The sequence below is a fragment of the Mercenaria mercenaria genome, chromosome 10 (assembly GCF_021730395.1).
Source record: "Mercenaria mercenaria strain notata chromosome 10, MADL_Memer_1, whole genome shotgun sequence".
Classification (NCBI taxonomy): domain Eukaryota; kingdom Metazoa; phylum Mollusca; class Bivalvia; order Venerida; family Veneridae; genus Mercenaria; species Mercenaria mercenaria.
The window spans coordinates 24,671,945-24,693,555 of record NC_069370.1 but is presented as its reverse complement, the minus strand read 5'-3'; the positions used below and the strand labels follow the sequence as shown (position 1 = coordinate 24,693,555).

General features: G+C 37.2%; 1 protein-coding gene across 3 annotated transcripts in view; it reads left to right on the top strand.

The window, feature by feature from the left end:
- The window catches only part of LOC123559620 (mucin-17-like), a 45,345-nt gene that overhangs the window by 6,250 nt on the left and 17,484 nt on the right, over positions 1-21,611 (top strand). For all 3 annotated transcript variants that reach the window (XM_045351587.2, XM_045351588.2, XM_045351586.2), the window contains exons 2-6: positions 6,766-6,916; positions 14,106-15,296; positions 17,062-17,229; positions 17,409-17,661; positions 19,448-19,547. In XM_045351587.2, the coding sequence (XP_045207522.2) occupies positions 6,781-6,916; positions 14,106-15,296; positions 17,062-17,229; positions 17,409-17,661; positions 19,448-19,547 (1,848 nt within the window). In that variant the 5' untranslated portion in view covers positions 6,766-6,780. The remainder of the gene's footprint in view (positions 1-6,765; positions 6,917-14,105; positions 15,297-17,061; positions 17,230-17,408; positions 17,662-19,447; positions 19,548-21,611) is intronic.

Below are 21,611 nucleotides of genomic sequence, written 5' to 3'. Positions count from 1 at the left end.
GGCCCTTGATTCATCAGATTCTATATTTTGGTTACTTTTTAGCTCACCTGAGCCAAAGGCTTAGGGTGAGCTATTGTGATCACTCACCATCCGTCGTCTGGCATCCGTAAACTTTTACTTTAAACAACATCTCCTCATAAACCGCTAGGCCGATTTCATCCAAACTTGACAGGAATGTTCCTTGGGTGAAGCTCTACAAAAATTGTTCAAAGAATTGAATTCCATGCAGAACTCTGGTTGCCATGGCAACCTAAAGGAAAAACTTAAATAATCTTCTCAAAAACCAGAAGCCCTAGAGCTTAGCTATTTGGTGTGAAGCATTGCCTAGTGGACCTCTACCAAATTCGTTCAAATCATGACCCCAGGGTCAAAATTGACCCCGCCCGAGGGGTCATATGATTTTACATAGGAAAATCTTAAAAAATCTTCTTCTCAAAAACCAGAAGCCCTAGAGCTTAGATATTTGACATGTAGCATTGCCTAGTGGACCTCTACTAAAGTTGTTCAAATCATGACCCCGGGGTCAGAATTGACCTTGCCCCAGGGGTCACTTGATTTTACATAGATTTCTATAGGAAAATCTTCAAATTAAAAAAAAAAATAAACCAGAAGGCCTAGAGCTTAGATATTTGACATGTAGCATTGCCTAGTGGACCTCTGCAAAATTTTTCAAATCATGACCCCCGGGTCAAAATTGACCTCGCCTCAGGGGTCACTTGATTTTACATAGGAAAATCTTCAAAAAATTTCTAAAAATAAACCAGAAGGCCTAGATCTTAGATATTTGACTTGTAGCATTGCCTAGTAGACTTCTACAAAATATGTTCAAATCATGACCCCTGGGGTCAATTTGACCCTGCCCCATGGGGTTACTTGATTGTACATAGAAAAATCTTCAAAATTTTCTAAAAATAAACCAGAAGGCCTAGAGCTTAGATATTTGACATGTAGCATTGCCTAGTGGACCTCTTCAAAATTTGTTCAAATCTTGACCCCCCCCCCCCCCCCCCCCCCAAGGGTCAAATTGACCCAGCCCCAGGGGTTACTTGATTGTACATAGGGAAATTTTTATAAATTTGCTAAAAATTAACCAGAAGGCCTAGATCTTAGATATTTGATATGTAACATTGCCTAGTAGACTTTACAAACTTTGTTCAAATCATGACTCCCGTGGTAAAATTGACCCCGCCCCAGCGGTAACTTAATTGTACTTGGAAAATCTGCAAAAAATTTCTAAAAATAAACCAAAACGCCTAGAGCTTAGATATTTGACATGTAGCACTGCCTAGAGGACCTCTACAAAATTGTTCAAATCATGACTCCCGGTGTCAGATTGGCCCCACCCCAGGGGTTACTTGATTGTACATAGGAAATTCTTCCAAAAAATGTCTAGAAATAAACTAGACGGCCTAGAGCTTAGATATTTGGTGAGTAGCATTGCCTAGTGGATCTCTACCAAGTTTGTTCAAATCATGACCCCGGGGTCAAGCTTAAATGCAAATCTTCATAGCAAACAATTAACCAGTTGAGCGATATAGGGCCATCATGGCCTCTTGACTATATTATTGGGTATATTTCCACCAGACCTTACGTGCGTGATCAGTTCCAAGCTTATCATGCATATTTTCTGCATGTTCCATAGATTTCTGCGAATTTCTCACCACAGTGTTAGTGTCTGCATTGGCATTACACCTCGCAGGGTTTCCGCTGCTATTCGCCAATTCCTTTTTTGGCGAAAAAAAAAATCCCACAGTTAACAATTTTAAATTTGCGTAAAATAAACATCTGTTTTACTACCGGAAACAACATACAATAGAAACGTGCCGACTATCCCTGATCAATAATTATACACAGCCTGCAGGGCTTTTTTTTAGGAGTTGGGGAAGACGCTGGTCAAATGGGGAAAAATCATGCGAAAGAGGCCAATTTGGGGAAAATTCACAATATTATATCCATCATGTGATACTGCTTTTACAGTGTATAACATGTCATTGGATTTTTACAGCAATTCAGATTTTAAGTTATCCTATTTCAGGGATCAAATTTTTTTTCCCACTAACAATGCAGTGCCATTTTTTTTCCACTAGCAACATGGTTGGTTCCACTTGGTTATTTGGTTTCATAATAAATGTTCAGCTCCGTTTCCAACGTTTTCACGGTTTTGACAGGTCGGGACTTTCTAGTTTCGGAAGAACAAACCAAAGTACTCGATGATTCTTTGGACTTTTGGATGGACGCCGAAGTTTTAAGTTCTTTCAGGTCACTGCCCATGGTTTCGCTAGAATTTTAAGTATCCCTTTCCTTTTTCCTTTTTTTCCTTTCCGCCTAAAGAAACTCGTGATTTTCCTCTCCGTTTTCGCATTTTCGAATCACCGACCAAAACGAAAGTAAATTTCGTCTAGACGCTTACTTAGATATCCAATAATTTCATTTATAATAGTGACAAGCGTCTACAAGTGGTCACGTGTTTATCGGTAAAATTACTACCCCAAAGGAGCTTTCAAAGAGCAAAGGACAGTTTGAGCGAATTCGTCGATAATCAAACGTGATCGCGAAAATATTCGAGTGCCATGATTTCCTACTCGGATTCTTTTATTCTCACTCGAATTTCGCGTGTTAGTGACCGCTAAATTCGATCCCTGAAACATAAGAATTGGAGATAGATTGGGGAAAATTGATCTTTTGGGGAAAAATTTTCCAAGGGGAAGACGCTGACTATCGGTGTCACTTTCTTAGTAAAAAAAACCCCTGGCGTGTCACAGATAATCCGATATTTAGCAATACACGAAGACAATACACCGTGTCGATACCGAATTACACCTCTGGGCATAATTTAAAACTTCGCGGAGTCACAAGAGTGTTCCTTCACGCAAGAACGATTATCAGTCAATCTGATTTGCCAAATTCAGACCCGCCTACTATTACGAAAGCAAATGAAACGAAATATTTGCTGAGCGCTTCGTCATAAGCCCCACCAATTTTCTTGATACTTAAACACAAGTTATTTTTAATATCAAGCCAATCGCCGAAGTAATCGATAATAATGAAAAGTCGAAGATATTATAGATAAATTTGTGCGATCGTAAAATATTAATGTTAAATAAATCTACGTGTTCGTAAAATTTCAGTCGAAGAATTGAGATACAAATGAACTAAAGCAGTTTGTTTGGTTCTTTTACATGCCCAACGTATAGCATTGATACACGGCCCCATTCAAGGTCATCAAAATAAAGAGCTACTTGTACCTGGTAGTTTCGCTATACAATTTATGTATGAAACATTATTTGTTTGTTTGTTTTGGGTTTAACGCCATTTTTCAACAGTATTTCAGTCATGTCATGGCGAGCAGTTAACTTAACCAGTGTTTCTGGATTCTGTACCAGAACAAACCTGTTCTCCGCAAGTAACTGCCAACTTCCCCACATATATCAAAGGTGGAGGACTAATGATTTCAGACACAATGTGGTTTATCAAATAGTCACGGAGAACATACACCCCGCCCGAGGATGGAACTCACGACCCCGCGATCCGTAGACCAACGCTGTTACCTACTGAGCTAAGCGGGTCGGGCTGTATGAAACGTTAAAGAAATTTAGATATATATATATAATGAAATTTAAGCCTTTTTGAAAAGCTTTTCAAAAGTCATAAAATAAAATAAAACACGCTGTTTTGGATAATTGACCTTATATAAATTTTGAAATAAAAAGTTAGAAATTAAAGAGCTAAATGTTCATGTTTTAGAAACATCTTAGTAGTGAAAAATGACCATTAAAGGGAGATAATTCAAAATTGGCAAACTCTATATAGGGATAGTTTTCAGTCAGGGGTGTAACTGTTTCAAGTTATCTCATTTTATAACCCATTTGAGTTATTGCTTTTACTTTCATAACTTGATTCAGTTATCATAAAATATTACAAAGCCCTCCTGTGTCAATTCCTCCTTTTGAATGTGACTAATGCAATCATTTCCTGAATCCTTGGCCTTTTATTTTTCCAGCTATGCAGTAATTTTTTTTATGCAAGGCTGATAAAGTCTTATGCAAATGGTTTTAAAGCTGTAAAACTCTTAAAGGTCCAATACTAAGGAAAGTGAACATTTTAATTTCTTTTAAAAAGCACAGAAACTATTTCATTTTATTGGAAAATGAAAGTTGGTATGTAGAAATTCGAAATAAATTGCAGTATATGTACAATTATTTTTCTATGAAGTATGAAGAAAGTTAAAAAGACCTGGGGGGTCATTCTGTCGATTCATTGAAATTTCAACATAATACACATACATTTCTTTGAGTTCCAAAGACCTTCTGTAAATTTTGACCTGCCAATCTTCATTATTTAGTGTCTTGCAGAAGTCTATGCACTGGCTATGAAAAAAATTGCCTACTCACTTTCCCTTAGTAATGGACCTTTAACATCCCATTATGATCATCAGGCCATGATCAGACTAAAAGAGAATTTGATTAACCACAGTTTGCTACTAATTACACTTTAAAGGTCGCTTTGTGAGAACAGCAAAAAGGCTTTTTTTGAATAACTTACCTGGGTGATCTATATTTTATAACTAATACAGGTTATAAATTGCTTGAAAAAGTAACTGAAATAGGTTACATAACTTAAAACAGTTACATTTTGAAAATGGTTGAGAATTAAGATTAAAACCTATTTTTGACTCAATGTGATATTAGGATAGACTGGTTCAAGAGCAAATTGCATAGTTAAAGTATGAAATGAAAAAGAGATTGAAGAAAAATGGTATATAATTTTGAACTGACTACTTATCTTTACATGATAAATCAATGTTAATGTGTATGCGTCTACTTGTTGAGTTATTTGTGGAATGTAGAAAATAAATTTTAAAAAACTGAACTAATTGAGTGATATTATATTAATTCTAATTTTTTCAACATTATTGATCCCCTGCCGCACGCACCTTTTTCTTTAAAAAATTTAAGTGGCGGAAAAAAAATTGTGCCCAGTGGAAACCCTGCCTTGGTTAAGTGTATTTGTTCCTGTCCACATTTTGACATATAGCTTTCAGCACTTGTCAGGGTTATCCCAAGGATTTTATTATAGCCGGGCTCTGCGGAATTATAGCCGGGTACACTTTTTAGCGTTTTATTGCAGTGCACATATCATTTATTTAAGTAAATTGAGATCATAAAATAAGAATGATATGAAACAGCTTGTGAAAATATAAATATATTTTATTTAAGGTAGCTTAAGTAAATACATCAGTAAGAAATCAATGCAAGAATCTTTATTTGATATTTTCTACTTTATTTTTCCCCCTTTCGAAGAAGGAAGGGTATTAATAGTGTTTTCTCTAGAGCTCAAATAGGGCAAGGTGCTGCCAGAAAGGGGCAGGAGTGTTGTTTTAAACAGGAAAGTAACCGTAGCAGTGATTCAGATTGGACTCGATTCTCTCAGAACAGTTGTCAGGGCTTCCCCTGGATCTTTCACACTTGTAGCCATGACTTTAACCAATAGCAAAAACTTGGAGCCATTTTATAGCCAAAAGTGCCAGAATTAGTAGCCATTATTTTTTAGCTCACCTGTCACATAGTGACAGGGTGAGCTTTTGAGATCACATTTTGTCTGTCCTCCGTCCGTCTGTTCACAATTTCTTGTGAACACGATAGAGACCACATTTTCCAATCAATTTTAATCAAACTTGCACACAACTTAAATTGGCATAATATCTCAGTTCCTTTTGAAAACTGGCCAGATCCCATCATGGGTTCTAGAGTTATGGCCCCTGAAAGGGCCAAAATTTGCTATTTTGGCTTGTGAACCCGGTAGAGACCACATTTTGCAATTGATTTTAATAAAACTAGCACACAACTTGTATTTGCATAATATCTTGGTTTCTTTCGAAAACAGACCAGATTCAATTATGGGTTTTAGAGTTCTGGTCCCTTAAAGGGCCAAAATTTGCTATTTTGGCATTTGCAGCAATATAGAGACTTCATTTATGGTTTGATTTGATACAAACTTGCAAAATATCTTTAGCAATAAATATATCTTGGATTCCATGATGAATCCTTAGATGCAATAATAGGTTCCTGAGTTGCGGCCCCTGGTTGAGCCCCTGTCGATTTTGAGACCAGTAGGTCAAAAGTCAATGCCACAGTGAACAGTTAAATCGTTTCCGGATGATTACTTGAGAACACTTGGGCCTAGGATCACGGAACTTAATAGGGATGTTGATCATGACCAGCAGATGACTCCTATTGATTTTGAGGTCAGTAGGTCAAAGGTCAAGGTCACATCTACCCAGAACAGCAGAACTTTATTTTGCCAGATCTCTAAAGAATGCTTTGGTCTTAGATCACATCTGATAGGGAGGTCACTTATGACTGGTAAATGACCCACAATTATTGATTTGAGGTCAGTAGGTCAAACGTCCAGTGCACAGAGACCACATAATTTCTGTTCCTTTCGTAGTTACTGCATGCATCAAGGGGGGGGTGGGGATTTCGTGTTCTACGAGCTCTTGCCCTTCTTTCATCTGATATTCTCTGGTTATATTTGACCCCATACTTACATCAATTCTTCGAATAGTCGAGCGCTCTGTCAGCCATGTTATTCCCTTTTACAGAGACCTTTTGTGAATTTATATTTCAGAAATTGGGAAAAGTCGCCTTTACGATTGGGAATAGGTCCAAACATACAAGAAAAAAATCCCTGCACTACTACATTACCCCCACTCCCAACATTTCCCTCTTTTACAACTGTTGTAGTTCTATAAATATTGTCTTCCAGGAACAGATGTAAACAATGATGGACTTGGGTTCTGTAAAGAAAGACTTTAGTAACCTGTTGTCCCAGGTACAACCATGGACCCTGTCGCATTTTGTTATGTGGCTAGACATAAAGGTGGCAGAGTACAAGGTGTTTGGTCGTATGATTATGGGTAAGTATAATTTCTCAATAATAGAGTCATTCATTGTCTGAAGGTTTTTGTACAGTACCCCCCGAAAACAACGTTGTGAGGGGGGGTGTATACTGGTACGTTCGTCACCTTTAGTGATAGCTCTAGTTCTAAAAATTTCAGTTATGTTCAAGTGTTCCAATGAACTGAACTATAGTTTCCCTCTGAGAACATTTCTCAAGTTCTAAGGTTTTTAAAACAAAATTGTTCATCTGTTGGCATTTTGATCAAACACAAATATATTGAAATGTTCATTAAATGTTTTAAATAAACCTAGATGGAGTTAAACATCAGGCCATATGGAAACATCAGACCAATGTAGCCTTTTCGTTCCATAAAACTGGATACAATTTGTAGCAAATTCTGATATACATGTAGTTAAAACTTGGATGTAAAGAACAAATTTTATTTCCTGATTTTTTGCTTTATTTTATTTGAAAGTGTTTCCATGGATAAAGCAAACAGGTTTATTGGTCCAAAAGTCATGCAGATTATTTGACAGATAATACATACATTTATATGTATCAAAGATGTACTAAGGAGACTCTGTGGCTGAGTGGTTACAGTCGCTGACCTTGAATCACTTGCCCCTCAACGATGTGGGTTAGACCCTTACTGGGTGCGTTGAATTCTTCAAGTGAGAACGCCATCCAGCTTGCTTACGGAAGGTCGGTGGTTCTATCCAGGTGCCAGCCCATGATGAAATAATGCATGGAGGGGTACCTGGGGTTTTCCTCCACCATTAAAGGTGAAATGTCACCATATGACCTTAATTGTGTTGGTGTGACGTTGAACCCAACAAAAAAAGATGACCCAAATTATTTTGTAATAGTAAATGATTTAGCTATACATATTATATCACAAAAAACAGGTTAGTATCAATGTGCATAGGTAACCATACTTTCCGTTATATAGATACAACAAAAATTCCAGTGTTCTGACGTGTTCACTATATCTAAGCTTTACTGATACAGAAAGGCTAACCAGGACTTTACCCCAAACGTCTTATTTTGTGCTGTCAGATACTAAAACCAAGGGGGGTATTCGATCTACTCCTTACCATGGAAAAAAAATGGCGGCCAAAACTGAAAATGTGAGTTTTTCTTACTTTTTTGCTTTTTCAAGGATATCTAGACAATAACACATGTCTATCAACCTGCTCCACTGTTTTCTCCATCTACCGGTACCTTTCACTTTGGAAACAGCACTTTATTTTGTCTGGAATGCTGGTCATAAAATTCGAATCGATGGAAAATTCTCCGGTAAACACGGGATAAGGAATAGTGCGACTTGCAAAAATGGTCTTTTTACCTAATATACCGCAGGTTGTAAGCTATTTTTCTGATTTGAAGGAATATTTCCACATATTTATCTAGTACTGTTGGTTTTGAGCAGATCACAGTTCGTATTTTCAAAAAAAACCACAATTTTTGTCCGATGGTAAGGAACAGTGTGCGAAAATTAGAGGATAAGGTGCAGTGCAATTTTTATAAACGGATTTTACAGTTTTCTCTCATCATTTCTGAGATAACCAGTTGACATTTTTATACCATGTAATAATTAAAGAGGTCTGAATCGTGACCCTGGCTGTTAAACTACACTAATATTGTAGATGAACCATAGTGTAAACCCTCCTATCGTTAAGTTTTAAATGACGAACAATCGAGTGTTCCTAATCGTGGTTGTTTAAAAATAGGCTCCGGAAGCAAATTAAACATACTATAATTCCAATGAATATGTGTTTATACTTGTTACCTAATGTCAATTGGATTTATCATATCCATAATCCAAAAAATGTACAAAAGACAATTTAAAATGATACATACGTTAATGGCGCCATGCGCAAGTTTTATACAAAAATTCACAACGCTTGACCGCTTTTATAGTTAATGACGGATTTTTTAGTAAATGCAAAGAATACATGTCCCCTAATTATTAATAACTGCATCATAATATGTATGTTTGTGTTATTACGATTCCTAAACAATAAAAAAGATATGACGCCAATGAAGGAATACTTTGGTTATGGATCTATCCTACTATGAATATATGAGCTTGACATATAAAGAATATCGTTTTTATGTCTTTATAGGTTATTTCTAGTTTTGTTTCAACTACATGTTATAACATTTGATACAAGATATACTTAGTAGTGATATATTTTTCACTTAAACTTTCCTTTTGTAAAGATTCCACTTTCTATGATACAAACGTTACATTTATTCTAAGACACTGAAAATCACAGCAGTTCATGTTGAACTAAGAGTAGTTTTTTCATGCCAAAACAGTATATGCATTTTCAATACATCAATCATTTGTCTGTTATGAAGCAGAGGTCCTTCTTAATTTAAATGGCATAAGAAATGGCAAAATGATACGTGATCGATACAAACGTTACCATTGAATCTTATTTAAAATAACATAAACAAGAAAGTGTCACTCAGTTTTAATTGACAGTGTCATCAGTTTGTATCGTCTATGTCGTAAGATGCAGATTTCACACAGGTTAAGTCGCACATTTGTCCTTGAAGAAGTGTTTTCTTTTTCTGAAAATGTTCAATAGGCTCCGCTGGTAATGTTCGGTTTAAATAGGAAGCTTAAAGTAAAACCTATTTGTGATTATATGACAATTATATTTTTTTTGTTTCAATTAAATTTATGTTGCTGTACATATTGAGTACGCCATAAACACAGTACAAATTATTGATACATACGTTACGTATGGTAACGTATGTATCCTTTCATGCCTGATATATTACTTTTTATACAACATGAGGCTTCTTTTATTTTTTGAAGTCAAGGTTCCAAGATAATACGCTCAGGCGTTTTAATTTGCTAAAAAGTTTTGTTTTTATCACTATTTTTGTTTAAAACACGTCATGCAAATTCTATTTTTAAAATCTAATAATATATGCTTTAATATTAATTTCTTGCTAAAAAGGTTTTGTTTACAGAACTGGTCGTATGTCATAGTGTTTTTAGCATAAAGATACATGTTTAACATATTTTTGAATACAAAATGAATGGAAACAGCATACCCGTGGTACCCATAGCACAGTGATCGGTAACGTATGTATCAATACATAGGTTATTGGTGTATCACTGTTGACTTGTGGTGGGTTTCACATCAGGTTAACATTATTGTAACATCAAGGGCTAAAATCTGAAAGGTGTATCGAGAATGTGAGAAGGCTAAAGACAGTGCGCTACTTTAAAAAGAGAGAATCAGACAGTGAAACTATTACCTCCCTGCTAATTATATCCTTTGGCAAACAGAAAATGGAGGAGAGAAAATAAGAAAAACAAAACGAGAAACGGACTTCGAGACTTTGAAAAAAAAACAGTACTTTTTCACAAGAAATGTATAATATGACATTATACATTCCCTGTGAAAATGTACCGTGTTTCTTTCGGAGTATCGAGAGTCTGTTTCTTAATTTGTTGAATAGGCTTTGGTTGTTCGGGCGCAGGCTTAACCGAAAAGATAGTGTTTGTAGTTTTGCTAAGAACGTATGCGACCTTATATTACTTTATTTTCGTATCTATTAAAATCGATACCTTAAAACAAATCGCTGCCGTAGAACTGGTAGCTAAAAGGTAAAAGAGCTAGCTTTAATTACTGTTAAGGTAAAAATCTGCAAGTAAAAGGGCATAAAGTTTTGTTCCAACCGTGACATATCTTGAAATATTTTTTTACAAGACCGTTAATATATTTGAAAAAGTCTTTTACAGTAAAGACAGACTTAATAGAACTGTTAAGTCTGAATGAAATTTTATATGTAGAATTGTTGGTTTTTGTTGGTGCTTGGTTCATGAATGTGGTTGTACTCAAATAAAATTATCTTTTCTTCATTATTTGGAAAAGTTCTGACACGGTGACTTGTGGTTATATTTAATTTTTAATATTAGAATAAGTACTTTTTCTTTGTGCATTTCATTATATACAGCTTAAAGTGGTGTGATTCATGGATTCAGTGACAAAAGCACTTGTTATAAGAGCTGCCACTTACAAATATACAAGAGAACGAGATTACCAAAGCCGCCTTTGAAAATACGAATAATTAATTTGACAATCGTAAGAAATAATTAATTTGAATAAATAAGTATTTGTGCTTTTGATTTACAATGGTCGGCTTCAATTTGATGGCAATCTTGAACACGAATTTTGATACCCGAAAATGAATTTATTAGTTAATTTGGGATACATACGTTACCATCAGCATATTTCTGATCAGTTTTGACAAGTTCAATATGTGTTATTGTTGATTGACATAAATGTTTCCAAGAAAAGCTTGATGATTAAATGTTCTTAAATTCGTGGTATAAGATACATAATGTTGGTAAATAACAATCATATTTGCCACATATTAAGCCTTACTTGAATGTATTTTTTTTCTCATACCTATGTGCAATGATACTTACGTTACTTTTGCAATGCAGCTTAAGATACAAGCAGGACACATAAAATATTCAAATTGCTCTTCCAAATATATATGTTAATGGCATCGTAAGAGTATATCTATGGTTTTATGAGCTTATTATGTTTGCGATTTGCCTTTTGTCAATGTTTTTAAATATGTTTTGTTACAGTTCAATGTTCGTTCAATAATCTACTAGCGAACTCGCGAGGTAATATTCCTTAATAACTCTAAGCCAACGTTAACTTAAAATGTAAGAGTTAACCATAATTATGAAAAGTCGTATACATAGTTATAGCTTCAACCACGAATAATTTCTGGTCTTTGTATCCATAAAATCGTGAATTAGTGCGCCTAAATGTCGCATAACATATGTATTTTAACGCAAAATTACAAAGAATGCATAACACCTAAACAAGTTAAGTGGTGTTGCTGAGTTTTCACTATCTTTAGTAAAACACATTGTATTTTAAGTAGGTTTAACTTTTAATGGTTTTTTAAGACAAAAAAAATAAATAAAATAATATTTCAACATTTTTGTAAGGCAATTGCTTGTTGTTAATGACTTTGGGCGCTATACCAAATAAAAAGTTATAAATACTTAAATGTTGGCGAGGGATACTATATTAAATACTTGCTGAACTTTTGGCTTTCAGTACATCACGTGTCTGATAGACAGGCGGATACCTTTTAAATCTTACTACATTTAGCAAGAGATAGTTATAAATGATCACCAAAATATTATTGTAATAGAATTTTACTTGATTGTCTCTGAAAAGAGCAAAGTAAAAAGTTGCTTGAAGAAGTGGACTGCACCTTATCCTCTTATTTTCGTACACTGTTCCTTACCATCAGACAAAAAACTGTGTAATTTAAAATTACGACTTTTAATCGGCTCCAGACTAACCATGATGGAAATATATATTGATTCTTTTCTTCTAATTAGAAAAACAGCTCACAATTATTTGAATTATAAGGAAAAAAGACTATTTTTGCTAATCGCACTATTCCTTATCCCGTGTTTACCGGAGGATTTTCCATCGATTCAAATCCCATGACCAGCATTCCAGACAAACTACAGCACTGTTTCCAATGTTAAAGGTACCGATAGATAGAAAAAACAGTGGAGCAGGTTGATAGCCATGTGTCATGGTCTAGAAATCCTTAAAAAAGATAAAAAGTAAGAAAAACTCACATTTTCAGTTTTGGCCGCCATTTTGTTTTGGTGGAAAGGAGTAGATCGAATACCCCCCTTGTAAAACGTTGATACAGTTTTAATTAGCTAGTTTTAATTGTTTATTTTCAATGAATATATGAATAGTAGCTTTAATAAGATTAGCAGAGGAAGTATACATTTGAAGGTAGTGACTTTTTTTAGCTCACCTGTCACAAAGTGACAAGGTGAGCTTTTGTGATCGTGTGGCGTCCGTCGTCCGTCCGTCCGTGCATTCGTGCGTGCGTTCGTGCTTGCGTAAACTTTTGCTTGTGACCACTCTAGAGGTCACATTTTTCATGGGATCTTTATGAAAGTTGGTCAGAATGTTCACCTTGATGATATCTAGGTCAAGTTCGAAACTGGGCCACGTGCGGTCAAAAACTAGGTCAGTAGGTCTAAAAATAGAAAAACCTTGTGACCTCTCTAGAGCCATATTTCTCAATGGATCTTCATGAAAATTAGTCAGAATGTTCACCTTGATGATATCTAGGTCAAGTTCGAAACTGGGTCACGTGGGGTCAAAAACTAGGTCAGTAGGACTAAAAATAAAAAAACCTTGTGACCTCTCTAGAGGCCATATTTCTCAATGGATCTTCATGAAAATTGGTCAGAATGTTCACCTTGATGATATCTAGGACAAATTCGAAACTGGGTCATGTGGGGTCAAAAACTAGGTCAGTAGGTCTAAAAATAGAAAAACCTTGTGATCTCTTTAGAGGCCATATTTCTCAATGGATCTTAATGAAAATTGGTCAGAATGTTCACCTTGATGATATCTAGGTCAAGTTCGAAACTGGGTCACGTGCGGTCAAAAACTAGGTCAGTAGGTCTAAAAATAGAAAAACCTTGTGACCTCTCTAGAGGCCATATTTCTCAATGGATCTTCATGAAAATTGGTGAGAATGTTCACCTTGATGATATCTAGGTTAGATCTGAAACTGGGTTACATGCGGTCAAAAACTAGGTCAGTAGGTCAAAAAATAGAAAAACCTTGTGACGTCTCTAGAGGCCATGTTTCTCAATGGATCTTCATCAAAATTGATCAGAATGTTCCTCTTGATGATATCTAGGTCAAGTTCGAAACTGGGTCACGTGCGGTCAAAAACTATGTCAGTAGGTCGAAAAATAGAAAAACCTTGTGACCTCTCTAGAGGCCATATTTTTCATGAGATTTTCATGAAAATTGGTGAGAATGTTCACCTTGATGATATCAAGGTCAGATTCAGAAGTGGGTCACGTGCCTTCAAAAACTAGGTCATTAGGTCAGATAATAGAAAAACCTTGTGACCTCTCTAGAGGTCATATTTTTCAATGGATCTTCATGAAAATTGGTCAGAATTTTTTATCTTGATGATGTCTAGGTCACATGTGCTCAAAAACTAGGTCACTATGTCAAATAATAGAAATAACGACGTCGTACTCAGTTAAACACTGGGTCATGTAGGGATATGTGAGCGATTCAGGACCATCATGGTCCTCTTGTATAAAAGCATGCTTTAGGCAGTGGAGAAAAGTTTATGAAATTGATTTGTTTCAGATAATACACCAAATGACACTCCACAGTGGTTGAGAGCGAGTGCCGATTATCTGGAGCAGCAACAGAAAGAGGCTCAGGCACAAGCTGCTGCTTCTCAGGGTGACAAGGACCTGTCACCCACTGTGCCGCCGGTACCACCACCACCACTGTCACCACGCACAGCTCATGCCATGGCATCTCTCAGACCATCATTACAACAGATTACCTCAGCATATGAACCTGTAGCATCATTTGTAACTACTAGTGCAAGTACATTATATACAGTGTCAACTGTTAACTCAACAGTAGTGTCTCCCTCAGTATCACCAGCATATTCAACAGCTTCTCAGGTTCGTCCACCTCTGCCAGTAGATACTTTTCAGAAGTCTACACCACCGATTTCAATTCCGGAAGCATACGCAAAATCCAATTCAATGGCACAGTATGCTGGGTATCAGTCTGGAACCCAGCGGATTCCCCCGATCTCACACCTTTCACCAAAGCATATCAGACAGAGCATAGATCAAGGTTTATCCATGTCATTACCAGTTTCGCTGGCATCAGGTAAAGAATCTCTAACAACAGCGGAGGTTGAGTCTCAAATTGCAGTCCTGGAAAGTCAGATCGCAGCAGTAAATAGAAGCTTAAAACAATCAGCCCAGGCTACAGGAATTGTGGAAACTGCTACACCATCGTCATCAACAGGCAAGGCTGGCAGGCGTAAAGCTGACACAACAACAGATGAAACAAACGCGTTTGTTCCCCCTCCATACCCAAAGAAATCACGACAGCAGTCTCCAGTAAGTGCTTCACGAACGACAGCTGCAGAAACAACAACTGCTCTGCCTCCATTACACTCAAGTATGGATATGCTAGCAAGAATGCATCGCTTGGACACAGAGAGTATACCAGAATCATTACGTTCACAGAACATTACATCAACATTGGAAGCATTTGAGGCTTTGAGAACTCAAACATTTCCACCCAGTACACAAATTAACAATGAGGTGGACACAATTCAGAATACAGCACAAGATATGAGCATTCATCATGTTAGTTCCGAACGAGATCAGCTAGCAGCATATACAGCAGCTGTAGATCGCGAGCAAGCTTACACAGTGACAGATAGAGAACAGACATACACACCAACATCAGACACTGCTGTATCCACCAATGCGTTTAACTTGCAGCCTGCTGAAGTGAGAGTAAAAGGTAATTAAGAAAATATAAAACAACCTTTTTACTTGGAATTTTAGGGTGAAGTATTGGTACACTCTAATTCTGTCTGATTTAATTGAATGTAAAACAGTTTTTCCTTTCCAACATCTACATCATTTGAGACAAGTTACTTGCTTAGGCATCAATTTTTAGCTCACCTGAGCCAAAAGGCTCAAGTGAGCTTTTGTGACTGCTCAGTGTCCGTCGTCCGTCGTGCGGCAGTCAACAATTTCTAAAAAAATCTTCTTGAAAACCATTGAGCAGAATTACACCAAACTTCACAGGAATGATCCTTGGGTGATCCCCTTTCAAAATTATTCAAAGAATTGAATTCCATGCAAAACTCTGGTTGCCATGGAAGAAAATCTTCTTGTCCAAAACTGCAAGGCATAGAGCCTTCATATTTGGCATGTGACATCATCTTATGGAGGGGCCTCCGTGGCCGAGTGGTTAGAGTCGTTGACTTCAAACCATTTGCCCCTCATCGATGTGGGTTCGAAACCTCATTTGGGGCGTAGAATTCTTCACGTGAGGAAGCCATCCAGCTGGCTTACGGAAGGTCGGTGGTTCTACCCAGGTGCCCGCTCGTGATGAAATAGTGCATGGAGGGGCACCTGGGGTCTTCCTCCACCATTAAAGCTGGAAAGTCGCCATATGACCTAAAATTGTGTCGGTGCGACGTTAAACCCAACAACAACAAAATCATCTTATGGTCCTCTATGAACATTTTTCAAATTATGCCCCTGGGGTAAAAAGAGGCCCCTTCATGGGGGTCACAAGTTTTACATAGACTTATATAGGAAAAGACTTTAAAAATCTTCTTGTCTAAAACCACAATACCTAGGCCTTTGATATTTGGTATGTAGCATTACCTTGTGGTCCTCTACCAAAATTGTTCAAATTATGCCCCTGGTGTGAAAAGAGGCCCAGCCCTGGCGGGGTCTCAAGTTTTACATAGACTTATATAAGGAAAAAACTTTAAAAATCTTCTTGCCTAAAACTGCAAGGCCCTAGGCTTTTGATTTTTGGTATGTTGCATTGCATTGTGGTCCTCTACCAACTTTGTTCAAATTATGCCCCTGGGGTGAAAAGAGACCCTGCACTGGGGGTCCTTAATTTAACAAAGACATAATAGGGGGAAAAAATCTTCTTGTCCCAAAGTTCAAGGCCTATGTCTTTGATATTTGGTATGTAGCATTGCCTAGTGGATCTCTAACAAGTATTTCAAATTATGCCCTTGGGGTGAAAAGAGGCCTCGCCCTGGAGTCACTTGTTATATGAGTTATAGAGGAATAAATACTTAAAAAATTATCAGATCTTATTTCCTAAACTGTTTAATTATAATTACCTGATGACCCCAAGCGATAAGGGGTCATTTGACCGTGACTTGTCAAATGTCAAACAGCTTAACTTTGTTTCCACTCCCTAAATAATATATTGTTAACATGTATTGTTGGTAAGCTCCAGTTAGGTGCTTTCGAGCAGGGCTATGGCACTTGATTCAACAAGTTCTATGAAATTTTAACAAATCTGATATGTTTTAACCACTTCTCTTCTTTTATAATAGGGTGGGTTCCCACTAAACTTTACATGCATGATCAGTGGCAAGTCTTACGCAAATTATGGGCATGTTCTGCTTCATTGATTTTCAACAGTTACGGCCCTTGATTTGTCGTATTTAACAGTGTTTACACTACTTAATGTAGATTGAATCTCACAGAGCTCAAAAGTGATAAGTGATTATTTGATTCTGTTCCAGTGGAGGCAAGCCAATCAGATGAGGACAGTCATGGTGGAATGGAAGGTCTTAAAACAGTGACCCCTGAAGGTCACCAAGATGTTCAAAATGCAGAAGTAACAGGGGAGGATGGACAGACGTACCCAGTATCAATGTATGCTGCAGTTGGGAACAATACTTCTCCAGCAGGTATATATTTACCTTTCATATGGTATTAACTTCTGTTGGCCTATTTTATCCCCACCATTAGCGGTACACGCCATTTTGAGTCTCTTTTTAAAGGTTTTTTTTGTCTCATTTTTGATAAAATGAAAATTTATTTGATGACATTTTATCACTCAGCATACCCAATATTGTCTTAATAACAGATGACAAGTTAGCAGCAGAGATATCGACTAAGAAAATGCGTCGCAAGTTCCTTGAGTCGATGAAGAACAGCAATCCAAAGTACTACTCTCACCAGATTCAGCAGATTATACCATTCCCAGATAAATTTCCTGTCTCAAATCTTGACTATGGGTTGAAAGCATTACAGATGATTCAGACAGGAGAGATAACTAGGGCAGGAAAAATACAGCTTATTGACACCATATTTCATGAACTTATAAAGTATACTGGACTGTAAGTATAGTGCTATAGCTTCTTAGTTTTGAATTTTTAGCTCACCTGAGCACAAAGTGCTCAAGGTGAGCTTTTGTGATCACACCTTGTCCGTCATCGTCCGTCTGTCGTCGTCAACAATTTGACTGTTAACGCTCTAGAGGTCACAATTTTGACCCAATCTTAATGAAACTTGGTCAGAATGTTACCCTCAATAAAATCTTGGACAAGTTCGATATTGGGTCATCTGGGATCAAAAACTAGGTCACCAGATCAAATCAAAGGAAAAGCTTGTTAACACTGTAGAGGTCACAATTTTGACCCAATCTTGATAAAACTTGGTCAGAATGTTACCCTCAATAAAATCTTGGACGAGTTCGATATTGGGTCATCCGGGGTCAAAAACTAGGTCACCAGGTCAAATCAAAGGAAAAGCTAGTTAACACTCTAGAGGTCACAATTTTGGCCCAATCTTAATGAAACTTGGTCAGAATGTTACCCTCAATAAAATCTTGGACGAGTTCAATATATTGGGTCATCCGGGGTCAAAAACTAGGTCACCAGGTCAGATCAAAGGAAAAGCTAGTTAACACTCTAGAGGCCACATTTATGACTGTATCTTAATGAAACTTGGTCAGAATGTTAATCTTGATGATATATAGGTCAAGTCAAATCTGGGTCAGATGGATTGAAAAACTAGGTTACTAGGTCAAATCAAAGGAAAAGCTTGTTAACACTCTAGAGGCCACATTTATGACCATATCTTAATGAAACTTGGTCAGAATATTAATCTTGATGATCTCAAGGTCCAGTTTGAATCTAGGTCATGTAGGGTCAAAAACTAGGTCACCAGGTCAAATTAAAGGAAAAGCTAGTTAACACTGTAGAGGCCACATTTATGACATATCTTAATGAAACTTGGTCAGAATGTTAATCTTGATGATCTATAGGTCAAGTTCAAATCTGGGTCAGATGGGGTCAAAAGCTAGGTCACTAGGTCAAATCAAAGGAAAAGCTTGTTAACACTCTAGAGGCCGCATTTATGACTGTATCTTCATGAAACTTAGTCAGAATGTTAATCTTGATGATCTTTAGGTCAAGTTCGAATCTGGGTCTTATGGGGTCAAAATCTAGGTCACTGGGTCAAATCAAAGGAAAAGCTAGTTAACACTAGATGTCACAATTTTGGCCCAATTTTAAAAAGATTTCTTATGTTTCTTGATACAGTCTGTTAGCATCCTGTCATCTGCTCCATAATTCCACCCCCAGCCCCACTGACCCTCACACTTTGTCTCTCTTTCCCTCTCTTCCAGAATTACAGCAAACTTGGTCTGTAGAATCCTGGCCAGGTTCTCTCTCAAGCTAGTTAAAATGGTTCCACTTGACCCCTTATGAAAATAGAAAAAGTTTTTAAAGACTTTTTCTCATGAACCATTTGATCTTGGTCTATGACATTATTTTAAGGTCCTCACTCAAATTACCCAGTATTTCAGATGGGCCCAGTTGGCCGCTATTTGGGGCCACTAGAGCTCAAAATATATAAAATCTTTAAAAGTTTCCTCTGACAGATAATCAAACTTGGTCTGTAACACCATTAGGTCCTTTTAGGGGCACCTGGCACCTTTAAGTGGCTGCTAGAGCTAAAAATAGATAAAAACCATCATATGACTTCTTCTCATGCCCAATTTCTCAATCAAGCATGGAAAAAATCGAGTGCATTGTCTCTTGCAACAGCTCTTGCTCTTTCATGTGAAAAGGGATGAATAAAATCTCTTATTATTTGAATATTTACACATTTAATTTTTAGATACCCCACACCAACACAGAAGATGGCAGTGGCAAATGCTATTGTTGAGACGTTCCCCACATTGGCAGCAAAAATGAAAGCCAGCCATATATCTCCAGCTGTATGTATTTTCTAACTTTATACTGCTGTAATTTTTGATGCAAAAATGGAATGTTGTTCTGACTGTTTTATTAGCTCACCTATCATGTAGTGATAGGGTGAGCTTCTGTGATCACATTTTGTCCGTCGTCTGTCCGTTCACAATTTCTGACCCAGATTTCGAAAACTGGCCAGATCCCATTAGGGGGTCCAGAGTTATGGCCCCTTAAAGGGCCAAAATGTGCTATATTTGACTTGTGAACACGATAGAGACCACATTTTGCAATCAACTTTAATAAAACTTGCACACAACTTGTATTGGCATAATCTCTCGGTTTCTTTTGAAAACTGGCCAGATGCCATCATGGGTTCCAGAGTTATGGCCCCTTAAAGGGCCAAAATTTGCTATTTTGGCTTTTGCAGCCATATAGAGACTTAATTTATGGTTTGACTTGATACAAACTTGCAAAATATCTTTAGTAACAATAAATCTTGGATTCCGTGATGAATATGTCAGATCCATTCATAGGTTTCAGAGTTACAGCTTCTTTATTGACCACTGAAAGAGCCAAAATTTGTTAATTTTTACCTTGTGAACATGAGAGAAGTGACATTCTATATTTGATTTTAACCACAGTTACACACAACTTAAGTCACAATAAGATCTTGGTTTCTTTCAAAAACTAGCTAGATTCCATCATGAGTTCTAGAGTAACTGCCCCTGAAAGTGGCAAAATTTTCTGTTATGGCCCTTTCAGCCATATAGAGGTTTCATTTATGCTTTGATTTGATACAAACTTGCACAAAATGTTATCTTGATGATCTCTAGGCCTGGATCGAAACTTGTCATGTTGGATCAAAAACTACCGGTAGGTCACCAGGTCAAATCAAAGGAAAAGCTTGTTAACAACCTAGAGGCCACATTTATGACCCTATCTTTATGAAACTGGTCAGAATGTTTATCTTGATGATTTCTGCTCTTGTTGCCATGGCAACCGAAAAGAAAAAGTTAAAAAAACCTTCCTGTCAAAACCGCAAGTCGTAGAGTCTCGGTATTTGGCATGTGACATAATCTAATAAAAATGTTCAAATTATGCCCCTGGGGTAAAAAAGAGGCTCCACCCCAGGGGGTTCCAAGTTTTACATAGACTTATATAGGAAAAAACTTTAAAAAACCTTGTCTTAAACCACAAGACCTAGGCCTTTGATATTTGATATGTAGCATTGCCTTGTGGTCCTTAACCAAGATTGAACCGCCTCGGTAGCCTAGTGGTAGAGCGTCCGCTTCGAGTGCGGGAGGTCGTGGGTTCGATCCCCGGCCGCGTCATACCAAAGATGTAAAAAATGGTACTAGCAGCTTCCTCGCTTGGCACTCATTATTAAGGGGATAGTGCTAGGACTGGTCAGCCTGGTGTCAGTATAATGTGACTGGGTTAGGTATCATGCCACGTGTCTACGGCGTGATATTCCAGTGAGGCAGCACTATAAAGTTGGGCATTGTGCTCACTGCTACAAGTAGACAGCGTCGTTTATATGACTGAAAAATTGTTGAAAAAGGCGTTAAACCGGAACACAAACAAAATCAACCAAGATTGTTCAAATTATTTCCCTGGGGTGAAAAGAGGCCCTGCCCAGGGGGTCCTAAGTTTTACATAGGCTTTTATGGGAATTTTTTTTTTAAAAATCTTCTTGTCTGAAACTGCCAGGCCTAGGCTTTTTATATTTGGTATGTTACATTGCCTAGTAGTCCTCTACCAAAATTGTTCAAATTATGCCCCTGGTGTGAAAAGAGGCCCTGCCCTGTGGTCCCAAGTTTTACATAAACATATATATAGAGGAAAAAACTTTGAAAATCTTCTTGTCTGAAACTGCAAGGCCTAGGCTTTTGATTTTTGGTATGTTGCATTGCCCAGCGGTCCTTAATACTTAAAAACTTATCTGAACATATTTCCTAGACTGTTTGATTATAATTACCTGCTGACCCCAAGTGGGAGTCACTTGACTGATCAGGCTGATCTTGGTCTGCAATCGCAGCGGCAATATCACCTACTGCCAGCAGGCTTAAGGTTAAATATCATTGGATGCT